At 35.8% G+C, this 13,319-nt stretch overlaps 1 protein-coding gene across 1 annotated transcript; it reads right to left on the minus strand.

Moving 5' to 3' along the window:
- Positions 1-3,440: 3,440 nt before the first annotated feature.
- Positions 3,441-7,336, minus strand: LOC134751810 (uncharacterized). Its single transcript, XM_063687296.1, has 4 exons — positions 7,024-7,336; positions 5,861-6,399; positions 4,845-5,014; positions 3,441-3,657 (listed from the first exon to the last, which is right to left on the minus strand). Exons 1-4 carry the CDS (start codon positions 7,094-7,096, stop codon positions 3,549-3,551), a joined length of 891 nt encoding a protein of 296 aa, XP_063543366.1. The 5' UTR covers positions 7,097-7,336; the 3' UTR covers positions 3,441-3,548.
- Between the last annotated feature and the right edge of the window lie 5,983 nt (positions 7,337-13,319).

Here is a 13,319-nt window from a genome sequence, read left to right on the forward strand (position 1 = left end):
TAATTTCTTTGTCCAATGTGCATTGCGTCTCACTCTCTTATTAGGCAAAATGTGAGAAATACACATTGGACCAAGAGGTGGAATACCACCCTAATCCTGAACACTTTGTTGGAGCAAATCATTCATCTTAAAAAAAAATTGGAATGATCTCGTCGCGAGTGACACCTTTGAGTGTTCATGTCATGCGCTTTGGTGTCCGCTTAACAAGAGTACTTACGCCTGTTTACCACCATCGTGATGTGAAAGAGCATAACTAGTATATTTTAAGCAAGTGCGAGAGGGACCAATGCTTTGTTAGACATAAAAGCTATTGTAAAACAGCTATAATATGTAAAATAAAAATAACAGTGCTAGTTTTTAATAAATATATTTTAAAAATCATGACGTGCTGTTATTACCGTAAATAAACAAACACACACACACAATCATACACAATGTACTTTTAAATTAATCAAAGGCATCCAAACAAAAATTTGACAGCATACAATGCAAATTTTAGTTAATTAAGTTGCCATAAAACATACAATTAAGTGCATTTTAGGGTAGAAGCAAAGACAAGCAAATGATAAAGTCTGTACGTCGCCAAAAAATGTTGAAGTATAGCGCAAACTTGTTAACTCATGTAGTAGTTCAGTAGATGGCGTTAGTGTAAATGAAAATGCATTGAAAAACGGGGTGTAAAACTAATTGTAAGTGATTAAAAATAATAAATTTATTTTTTTGTATTTTGCAGCGGAGCTCTAAGTAATGTATGAAACAGTAAAAGAAACAGGACCACTATATGTGGTGCGTTGTGGCGCCGTACAACAATAACGAAAAACGCAATGGAGTTGGCCGGTCGAAATAATTAGCAGATGGCGCCAGCATAGCTTGCCCTGTCAATCCCTAGAATTGTGTCAAATTTTTGTTTTTTTAATACCCTCGATGCCAGCCCTTTAAGACAAATCTCATTGAAAAAGGGGCAAGCTATGATGGCGCCATCTCTGCAAACCTTTGATAGTTGCCAACCCCATTTGTAATGGAGATAGGCAGACTTAATTATTTACCTACCCTTGCTTACATTAGGTTTTATTTAATTGACCCTACAAAAGCATAGCACATTTATTGCATCACATTTTAGTTTGTTAATAAAAGTAGTCAATAAAAAAAATTGTCAATAGCTCCTACACCAATCAAGTGCTTAAAAGTGAAATAATCTTACAAAAACATAAAGCATAAACAATAAATCATAACTAAAGGTAATAACATCTCTATTCGAGTATTCATTGGAAATCTTCAAATCAACCTTAAACCTAAGCATTATAATCTTACAATAATTGTAAAAAATTATTTCATTAGATTTTAGTATTATGTCCAGAATTTTTAATATTTCATTAATAATCAAGCATAATGTGTGTTGTTTTAACACAACATAAATGGTGTTAATAATCAAATTGTAATGTTCAGGGATATACAGCGCCATCTATGTTAGTACTTTACGTGTCTTAGTATATTCCTATCTATAGTTTGTTTACATTTGAACCTAACACCAATGTGATAGGCACCTACGTTCTATAATCTATTATACTAAAAATCTCCGAGAGAAAACTAAAAAAACACTGTACTATACTATAAAAATACAGTTAGTTTGTCCACATTAATCAACCATATACTCGTATTATACAAATTTAAAATAATAACGATTATGATAATGGTTTTGTCGTCAGTATAATATCTATCTATATCTATACTGTTTCATATTTAAACGTCAATATAGTGATTACTACAATAAAAACAAACCAGTAGGTAGTAGTATTTTCGAAAATGTCAGAAAAAGTATGTCATCAAAATTAAGGTAATAAGTAAATTGCGTACAGCTGTCAAAAAAGTAAAATAGTGCAAGGTAAACTAAAAAGAAGCTAAAAAGGCATGATTTCCAAATATTCGTCAAAAAAACACAATATTACAGGAGTCGAAAAGTCACATTGAAAATAATTATAGGGTTGGTCATACATAAAAATTAAAAAGATTTAAAAAGTCAATGATAATAAAATGGGTAAGTATATCAATATCATGATTAGTCTTATTTATGTTTTACAATAGTCAAAAACAAAGTGTGATGATTTTTACGTAAAGTTTGTCAATATAAATGCAAGAATACCCGCGATCTGTTAGTCATAAATTCAAAATTGTTGATGTATAAATAAAAGTGATAAAAGGTTAGTTAAAATCAGTTACAAGATATCATGCATTATGTTAAAAAGCTCGCACCAAAAATATGCAAACCCTTCAAAAGCTTAAAACCACCCAATTAAACAGTAAAAACATCTTGACAAACCAAACTATTTTTGCCACAAAAAAGTCGGAAAATTAAACACTATACTAAATCTTTTTTGTGACGGAAATCGGCAGATTTATCTATGTAATTATTTACATAATATAAAAAAAATTGAAACGACCGAATTAAACAGTAAAAACATCTTGACAAACCAAACTATTTTCGTCACAAAATAGTTGGAAAATTAAAATCTGTAAATCCTTTTTTGTGACGGAAATCCACAGATTTATCTATGTAATTACTTACATAACATAAAAAAAAGTTCAAAGTAACATAAATCAACATTCTCATGCTTTTTTGTAGTTAGTACGAACCCCATTTCGGATTGGGATTTTGTAAGTCCAACAACAACACTAAGCATTAAGAGTCCCCGGCAAGCTCGGCCGAATCTCTCCTTCCCATACAAACGAAGTTTCGTTCTCATTTTAAAACTACGTATTGGATTGCAATAAAACTTGGCACATATAATGAAATGAGGTATATCTAAGTCTGTAATTGGTTTATAATATCTCTAGTATATAAAACAAACGAAATAGAGCAAACATAAGTTTTGTATTGTTATTGTGATATAATGTGAAATTCAAACGCAATGTATATTGTTATATGAATAAATGACTATGACTATGACTATGTATGAAAAACTTAAATTTGCTGTTTTTTTTTTAACTAAGATATCTAAAATTAGTTTATAACGTATATCTATGTCTGTAATTACTTTATGTAAATAAATAAATGTCATATACTAAGAAAAAGTGACCAAGGCCTCCAGTGGCCCAGGCTGGAATCGAACCAGCGTCCTTTGCTATCGCGGCAGGTGCCTGTGCCATTCTGCCACCAGGCTACAGCGGAATAGGTCAAAAATTTCTAAGTATATGCACTTGTTACTGAAGGCTAGGCTAGGGTTAGGCTAGTATATTCTGAAAAAAATTTAATTTGTTCTAATACTTCTAACAGTATAGATATACTTTATCCTATTGTAAGTACAAAGTTTCAGAGCAATCTAGCTAGTCGTTTTAAAATGAGAGCGTAACTACGTTTGTATGGAGCAGTGTTGGCCGAAACGTTAATGCAATTAACCATTAACCAGTACAAATTGAACCGTAAACTGTAACCGTCCGTTACGGTTTACGGGTCACTTTGTACTGGTTAATGCTCAATTGCAATTAACGTTCAGCCAAAACCGTGGAGAACCGAGCTTGCCGGGGACCCTTAAGGTTAATATAATGTAGTGTTAGTAGCGCTTCCTACCGTTGCTCTTGATGCGAGTGTTCTTTAGGTAGATGGTGGTGGACTTCAGAGGCACGCCGTTGTTGGTGCTGCGGAGCACTGGGCAGTAGGTGCTGGAAATGGAAACATAAAACTCAATGGGGTTTAAAACTGCCAAATAGGTATGTGTAGTACATGTACTAAAATCAAAAAGACACGATTCCCTCCACTGTACTAGACCGAACTATCCCCTAATGATTCTGCTCTTAGTACGTTTTAGTACACTACACGCGAACGAAACAGAATGGGAGCGAGGACCGAGGAGTGACAATTTCAGCAAATTGATCCGAGTGATCAGACTCATCCGACCGAACTAAAACTAAACGTCGACTCTCTCTGTGTACTACTGTACTAAAAGACCTAACTAGTACAGTTGTGAGACTGTACTTATTGGGAGTTGGGAGCGATTTTTTCAGTGAACGAGCATGCACAACTCTACTGCCAAATGCTCACTATAGAGTGCTTGATTTAGGTAGCAGCAAAGAGGATATAATAGGATAGAGTGGTACTGTCATAGTAAATTTTGTAGCCACAGTAAATTCACTGCCATCTATTGACACACGATTAAAACTAAAAATAAAAATATCAAAAAATGTATTTATATATGGATGTTTTTTTTATTTGCATTAATTATTTTTATATATTATTTTGACCCATTTTCATTCACTGATATGCGTTAAAATTGTTAAATAACAAACGCAACCGTCAACGCCATATATACGAGAGTAGGCCAAAGTAGTGGCGCCATCTGATCGAGAATAAAATTCTAAAAAAGGGGGCCGCTACGTACTGTATTTTGTATTTAAGTACCTTTTGAATACATCAAACTAGTTTTATGTTGACGGATTCGTCGATCTATGAACTCAAAACAAAAACGGCCGTTTTAACTTTGGACGCATAGATTGACGAATCCAGCTACGTAAAAACTATTATAATTTATTCAAAAGGTCCCCTTTTTAGGAACCCGTACCCAAAGGGTAAAAACGGGATCCTATTACTAAGATTCCGCTGTCCGTCTGTCTGTCTGTCACCAGGCTGTATCTCATGAACCGTGATAGCTAGACAGTTGAAATTTTAACAGATGATATATTTCTGTTGCCGCTATAACAACAAATGCTAAAAAGTACGGAATCCTCGGTGCGCGAGTCCGACTCGCACTTAGCCGGTTTTTTAAATATCTATAATTAAATTTAAATAATCACAATTTTTTAGCAGTGGCGCTAGTGAGTATGTTGATGGGCTCTTAAAAATATATACTTACATAGTATGAGCATTGTCCCCAGATACTCCACAAGTGGAGCACACATGAGACCTCAATATCGGACACGTGACGACGTTCCTGTTGCCTCTCTTCTCTTTGACACAGTGTGTCATGTACACCTGTGGTGACTCTCCATTCTTCCGGCAGAAGGAACACATTTTCTGTGCCACCTGGAAATAAAAAATAAAAATTATCCTTCCTTCTTCCTACCTTCAAGTGGTTGCTAACTTCACTAATATCTTGTAGTAAAGATCCGTGCGCGCTGGCGTGTGCGTGCAATTTTAGAATAAAAAGTTATTTATCAAGATGGTGTCAAAGTCAAACACCTATGTAAGTCGGACTCGCGCACGAAGGGTTCCGTACTATTACGCAAAAAACGGCAAAAAAATGCAGGGGTGCTAATCCAATAGTTTTGCTGACTGTACGTTCAAATTGCCCTGAAAAAACCGGCCAAGTGCGAGTCGGACCTGCGCACGAAGGGTTCCGTGTCATGTCAAAAAAGTGCCATGAGAAAAAATGGCAAAAAAATCACGTTTGTTCTATTGGGAGCCCCACTTAAATATTCATTTTATTCTGTTTTTAGTATTTGTTGTTATAGCGGCAACAGAAATACACCATCTGTGAAAATTTCAACTGTCTAGCTATCACGGTTCATGAGATACAGCCTGGTGACAGACGGACAGCGGAGTCTTAGTAATAGGGTCCCGTTTTTACCCTTTGGGTACGGAACCCTAAAAAACGTGCCTCGGAAATCAAGAAAATTTCCTTCTCTCGGCTAGATAGTTTAAAAAAAAAAAACATTTATCCATATATAAATACATTTTTTGAAATTTTCATTTTTAGTTTTAATCATGTGTCTACAAAATTTACTATGACAGTACCCTTCTATCCTATATATTCTCTTTGATGGTTTATAAAGCCTGCCAATGCCAAATGGTATAGTTACTAACACTTGTGCACTGTCAATTTATATCTATGGCGTCAATTAATACGTAATAAGCATATATCATACATACCTCTGGGAATTGTGATGTGCTCGCCCCTAAATTCATGTTAGTTGGTGTTGGAGAGGTCGCCAAATTCAACCTCGGGTATGTAAACATGTTGAAGTTTGATGGAGAATGTAGAGACATAGGTGATGCTGGTGATACATTTGAATACATGGACGGTGAAGTTTTCACTGGCGTCTTGAACTCAGAACCTCTGTTGTCTCCAGGGAACAATTCATAAAAACTCTTCATACAGTTCTTTTGCTGAATAGCAATTGTTCTTGGTGGAGTTTGCTCCATCCAATGTCTGATCGGAGATGGCTCAAGCGTAAATCTCTCTTCATAGCTCGATCTTTCTATAGGCTTCTGCTCTGGGTTCCCTAAGATCTTCCGTCCGATTATTGGTCTTCTGGCGATGGCGAAGGGTGTTTCTGATCTGTACTCTGGAGGACGGAATGAGAGCTCTGGAAAAGACTCCGGGGAGAAAGAGTCAGTTGAGCTTGAAGAGTAGTTTGGTGTGGGCTGTCCGAATCGCGATTGAAGTGTAGTTGTTGGTGTATGCATTTCTGAAATGAGAAAGTAAATTTATATAAACATGAATAGAAAATCTTTACCATGATGGCAGCCAATAAACATTCTACTTGTCAGAAAGAGATAAAAATTGACATGTTGTCTTTGCGGTCCTGGTGTCCTGGCCAAAATTCGTAAGCCATGCCTTACCATTAAACCATGGGTCTGCTGCCAAAAGGTTCTGTGCAATCAATGCCAGTATGCAAGTACAAAATACCACACCCTAGTGAAGTCCATCAATACATCGTATCATCACATTATTCGCATAGAACCTTCATAGAACGATATCAAGGTCAAAAATGGATTGAAACTTTAACACTGGGCCTATACATTTCTACAAACTAGGTACTAGTTAGTTGACGATGTACGTGTACATAAAATCGAGTTGGATGCAAGTATGTTAGCACTCTTTGGAAACCAATTAGTAAATAAAATAAGAATAATAACAAAATTGGGTCAACAAATATTTGTTATTCGAATCCGAGCTCTACCACATTGAAATAAGTTACAATTGCGTAAAAATATTATAGAGTATTATTTGTTTGATTAACTATTTGAATTAAATCTGATAGGTACGTTCAAGGTACAAAATAATATTAAATAGAAAAAACATTGCTTACCATTTTCAGCAGTCTTTGGAAACAATCTATTTAATTCCATCATATAATCCATCATGCTTTTAGATGGCTGCATTTTGCTGCAAAATCACAAATAATCCATTTCAAAACGCAAAAATATTAAAATATTTATCACACTTCAATTCATCGTGTAAAAATACGCGATTGTATATGTATATGCGTACGAGTCGAAGTTTGTACCTATTTCTGAATTCCTCGAAAAGTTTTGACGACCGGATATTCAAGGACAATGAAAACACTTCCATTTTATATGCAAATACAACGTAATGCTGTTTTAATGCAATTTTAAGCATTAATTAATTATGTTTTTAATATATAATCGAGCATAACTTGAATTTCAATAGCAAAAACCCGTTGAAAAGTCATCAGACATTAATTGCGAAATTAATTTGGATAGCTCGTATGGCGGTGCAGGAAATTCGAAATAAAAGTTTATCTGATACTGCTGATAATAAGAGCAAAAATGGAGCAAAAGCTTTCTGTTTTTTTGCTAATAGATTTCACAAATCCGAAAATAAATATCAATATGAGTTTAGCGTGAAATTTGGGTATTGGAAACGTCTAAAATCGACATAATGCGTATTATATTTTAATAAAAATAATGGAAATAACACTTACCAATAATCGAATAAAATCACCAAACACACAAAATTAAAAGATATCAAAATTTTAATATTTTCAAACAAGTTTCTTATATGATCTTCACTTGACGAAGAATTCCCGGCGAATGACCAAAATTTGGTAAATTCGATACCTTGAAAAGGAGTCGGCGAATTTTGTCAAAGCAAGTCAAAGGAAGCCGACTTTATTAGACTTTAGCCGACACAGGTGCCGCACGTGTAAAATAGAACCGCTATTCGACAAGAGAGGGCGCCAGCCAACAAATTAAGACTAGCAAAATAATGACATAATTTTACATGACAAATGGTGTTTATGGTGTTAATTGTGTTTGTGTGGAGTATTTTTTATTTGTTTAAATTAGCGGCGGTTGGTTAATTTCAAAAGCAGCTTATATTAAAACATTTTACAATTAAAAGATTGATGCACAACCCCGTGTGTCAAGTTTTGTCAACTTCGTCTATTCGATACTAGATGGCCTAAATCTCAAAATACTTAAGTTGCTTAAAAGCAAACCTATTTGTGGTATTTTCTATGAAAAGGGACCTTATTGTCGATGGCGCTTACGCCATTATAAACGATGCTCCGATATAAATACAATGCCGCGCGGGCGCGCGACGCTGTGCGGCGTAAGCGCCATCGACAATAAGGTCCCTTTTCATAGAAAATGCCCCATTTTTTATTGACGTGTAAATTGGTTTTATAAATAAATTATTATGATTATGATTATAACTTCGTGTAAGTAAGGCTAGGTTCACACGGCGTTAATTTTTCCCGTATACGGGATTTTATCGAACACCACCGTAGTGACAGCAAAATTTGTATGGCAACTTTCAAAATCGTTCACACGGCTAGGCGGCTTTGATCTAGCATCTAGCCAAATCTAGCCCAACATAACGTTAAATACCTACTTACCTACAACCCGGTCACAATATCTGTGCACCTGACCTCGTGACGTCATATCGTCGGTCTGGGTACGGTGTGAAAAAAAGTTTTTTCGAGAAATGTGGAGGTGTAGCGGCAACGAAGATGCTAACCGTACTGTCGCACCGGGGAGTGCGCGGAGAGGTGACAGGGGAAGCGGGAGAGGCGCCACATTCCAGCGAGGTGCACAGATATTGTGACCGGGTTGTACTTATTGTGTTACAGGACCAGAAACCTCACTTGTAGCCAGGCTATTGTAATTCTAGTGAAGTCTAATCCTATTCTATTAAAAAAAATCGATTTCATAACATCTTTTCACTCATTAAAAAGGGTCTAAACATCTTTTGCTTTCTATCGTCGCTTACGTCCATTATAAGAATGATACAGTTGGTTGACAGATACTCTACATATCAGCACAGATGGATCTGACCTTGCAACCTGTAAGACGTTTAAACAATATTGCCTAGCATATACTAACAATGCCAATTATTAGCATTTTAGACCGCGCCCAGTTCCAATCGCTAAGCTAGCAATCGCCGCACAGCCGACGCGTAGAAGTACGCGACGCGCAATACCTATGGGCAACCTATGGGTAACTAGACGAACCTGCTGCCAAAAAGCCGCTCCCATACAATGCAAGTATGAAATAAATAATATGTATGAAGTATAGAAATAAAATTTATTCATAATAAGGGTTCCGTACCTCAAAGGAAAAACGAAACCTTTCGAATTTCGATATTGTAAGGCAACGTTTCGACAAAATTCAATCTAAATTGACACTTGGCGCGCATGGTCTTTCCCGTTCTTTCTTGCGAAATGAAATGCTTTCTTATACTGGTTGTTCTAAAGCCGAATGTTCTTTAAAGGCACGGGAATAAGACCATGGTGAAAACGCACTTGGGCCGTTCCGTCTGAGTTATTTATAGGTACCTATTTGTCGGTGTCTGATATATGTAAAAACAATAAGTCTTTTGTTTTGTATGTTATGGTGGGTGGTGCAAGTTAAATAGGTAACCTGTTTGGTTCAACCTGTCTTTTTTGCAAGTCTAATCAAGAAAAATTGATTCTCGGATAGATTGGCACACCTTTGGCCAGTGGCATAACTCGGGCAGAGGGGGCAAGTGCCTCGGGCGCGATCCAAGGGGGGGTGGGCGCCAAAATGGGCAAAAGGCAGCAGCAGGGAAACTTTTGTCAGTCGTCAGGGGACGCAAATTTGGTGACTGCCCCGGGCTCCATATCCTCTAGCTACGCCTATTATAATTATAGATTTTAATTTATTAAAATTTAACAATTATCAAATAATAATTTGATTTATTTTTATTATAATACCTTTATCTTTATGTTGATTATCGTCTGCCTTTGGCCTATGGTTTATGGTGGGCTACAAATCTACTCGACGAATCATATTGTCGCATTGCGTATGTTCTGTCCCTCACGGGCGCACGCGGTAGGGTAGGCCGTAGGCCACTTCTATAGGATACTACCCTCTCCCTCTATGGTCTAAAAGGAAAGTTAAAAATAGTAAGTGTGCCAGGTAGCGCAATGAAGTACAGGCCAAGTTTAAAAATTCAGTTTCACATTTCCTGCATCATATTGTTTACCAATTATTATTTACTAACAATCTTTGTAAATTTGTTTTGTGATTGATAGAAGGAGGAACTCTAAACTAAAACAAAACAACCCTTATTGAGCTTGGACAAATGGCCACGCTAGAACAGTCTTGGTAAGATAGTAGACGACTGATTATGCTAAAACTAAAAGACAGTCGTTAAAATCTTGCACCGAGAATCTTGGGTTACACTAAATGTCTACACACCTTAGTTTTGTGTGTCAAAAATTCGAATTGGCTCTAATTTCAATACACAATCTTCTTTAAGCGTTTTTAGGCCTTAGGGTAAACGGTTAAAAAGGACTACCTACGTACCTACCTATCCTATAACATCATCTTTTTGTATATTTTTTGTACAGACTGTTTAGGACTATTAAGGATGACTCACGTTAGACCGGGCCGTGTCCGAGCCGGAGCTTTCGGCGCTTCGTTTTCTATGGAAATGCACGTGATCATCTGTCATGTCATAGAAAAGTAAGCGCCGGAAGCTCCGGCCCGGTCACGGCCCAGTCTCACGTGAGTCATCCTTTATAGTCCTAAAAACCTATAATAGATTGGCGATGAGGCTTAAATTGAGGTTTTATTTTCTGTCTTACCAACAATTAAAGGTTTAGAGGTCACCACTATTTAGGAGGATATAATATACCGGACCAAATTTATAAACGTATTTCACATCAAAAATCATTAAGAAAAGTTTAAAAAGGTTCCCGCCAAGTTTGGAAACCACGCTTGTCTGTGTCTTGCACCGCGCCGAAGATCCATACAATCGGATTATAATTACGGCGACCTTGCTCTACATTTTGGACTTGCCATAGATGGGGCCATAGATTAAGCTCGGTATGTGTATCGAAGTGTTTCTTATAATAGGGACTTGCACTTGTTTACATTTTAACAATAGTTTGTTGACAGGCCCAAGGTCCAATCAATCCTTTATCCCTGCACCGATAGGTTGGTTTAGTGCTTAGTGAAAAATGTACCTAAGTTATTTAAATATATAGGAAATATCTCAATATATTATATTCAGATGTAATAATACTAATAAAAGAGTGTATACGATTAACGTTGTGATTCTGTTATGTAACCGTTTAATTATTTATTATTTTTCGCATTATAAAGATAGTACAGACAGATGGCGGACCCGTTCGTTATTTTTGACGTATAAAATATCGGCGTATTTTTTTTATTTTTAACTTAATGATCGTACTCGTACTATTAATTGATGTTATTTTTTAATTTCAATAAATAAGTACTATAAGAAAGCTTTTATGGTATATAAAAGAAAATAAAAACGCGATATATTTACGTCTGATGACTCTTTAGTTCAGTTACAATTTTATTACAATCAGGTTACATGTTCACCAAGCTTTAGTAATGTAGTCGCTTCTATTATATTTTTCAATTCTCTCCACTGATCCAAAGTTGTATCTGATTGCATGATCGTAAGTGCTGTGCTTCGGGCAACGGAAAAGGCATAATAACAAAATAACAAAGAGAAGGAATCTCCTCTAATTGCTCTGTGACCGCCCACATTTTGTTATCGTTAATGCTTGACCCTGGCTTATTCGGAATGATCAAAAAATTGATAAATGGTAGTAGATTTGATTGGTTGTTGTTGGTAAGGACTGTTAGGAGTTAGAGCTGAGATCCTTCTGAAAACACAGAATGGAAAGTTTAATAAGTACTTTAATAGGTAAAGAAATTATTTGCACACATTATGTCACCTAATAAATATGTAAGCTGTCATCGTAGCCCTATGGATGTTGCCGATGCCGATCCATTAAAAACCTGGCATAAGATGATAAGACACCGAGCTATTTTTATGAATATTTTTCAAGCATGAGTTAACTGAGAGGACAATTACGAGTTTACGACTGAACGTATCATTTTACGGTCACATCATTTTATGCGGATAAAATAATGTATAACACTAACCAGCATGCTTTCAAAAGCATGTTGGGTTGGGTCCATAGTGGGTCCATAGGTACAGTCAAGTGTAAAAATATGGGTGCAGACAACTTACTCAAAAATATGTCCCATAGTTCTTAATTCGCTGACATAAGAGCTATGGGGCATATTTTTGAGTATGATTTGTGCACCCATATTTTTACACTTGACTGTACAGTATAAGTGGTAATCGGTTGCTATAACCTGTAGTTTATTTCAACCGATCATTAGAATGCCCTTATAACGTAGGCGTGTGTATGTCAGTCAAGTGTTTACTTGTTATGATTATGACACTTCGAGGATAATCTCAATGTCTGTAGTGAGTCACTACAGACATTGAGATTATCACTATTAGTGACTTATTCTTTGCATCAACAGCACCTACACAATACAAATAGTCTCAAATTTATCAAAACATATAGTTACTTGTTAAAAATTGGCTTTTTTATAATATCATTTAAAATGTCAAGTCTATGGATGACTTCAATAACTTTAATTTGATATTAGGGTCAATGACATATTTGATCAAAAGACTGGCTCAGGAAAAAAGGATTGGCAATTACTCCACCGACAAGAGCAAAGCTCTTAAGTTATGATGATGATGATGACATATTTGATAATTTATAACACTTCTTTGACGGGTTAAAAAAAGACTGAAAAGTTTTTTACTGTTTAATAACGCTAATATGCTAATATCATTGGCGACCCTGCCAGCTCATTTATCATTTTTTATGCGATTAAAGAAAAACAATGTGAATTAGAGATTAGAGGCTCCTAAAATTGTATTGTGTTTCAATATGAACAGCTTAGCGCTTATTCCTGTCGCATGTTAAATAAAAGGGATATAATATAATATATCTAGTCAGCTATTTCCGTTGCAAAAAAAAGGTATCCAGTAAAATAAATAAAAAATCGTAGGAACGAAATATTGATCGTGTGGACGTTTTCGCTATAAGGTAGATCTCTGAAGATAGTAATTAAGTAAGTATTATTCTTTATTTATATTTTTTTAATAACAAAACTTCCGTGAGACACAGACATATTAAATATATTAATAACGGGTCACTCACGTGTTTTAACGCCGACGCAAGCTCCTGATGACGCTCATCGGTACGGAGTGAAACATGTCGAGCGTTTTCGACTTAAAACACGTGAGTGACCCGTTATTAATATATTTATATTT

Source organism: Cydia strobilella, chromosome 23 (assembly GCF_947568885.1).
Source record: "Cydia strobilella chromosome 23, ilCydStro3.1, whole genome shotgun sequence".
NCBI lineage: Eukaryota > Metazoa > Arthropoda > Insecta > Lepidoptera > Tortricidae > Cydia > Cydia strobilella.

Excerpts from the sequence above, each read along its gene's own strand:
- LOC134751810 (XM_063687296.1), bottom strand. The coding sequence starts at position 7,096 with ATGCAGCCATCTAAAAGCATGATGGATTATATGATGGAATTAAATAGA. Across the intron at positions 6,400-7,023 it reads TCCAAAGACTGCTGAAAATG|AAATGCATACACCAACAACT; the intron begins GTAAGCAATGTT and ends TTCTCATTTCAG. Across the intron at positions 5,015-5,860 it reads GCACATCACAATTCCCAGAG|GTGGCACAGAAAATGTGTTC; the intron begins GTATGTATGATA and ends TTTTATTTCCAG.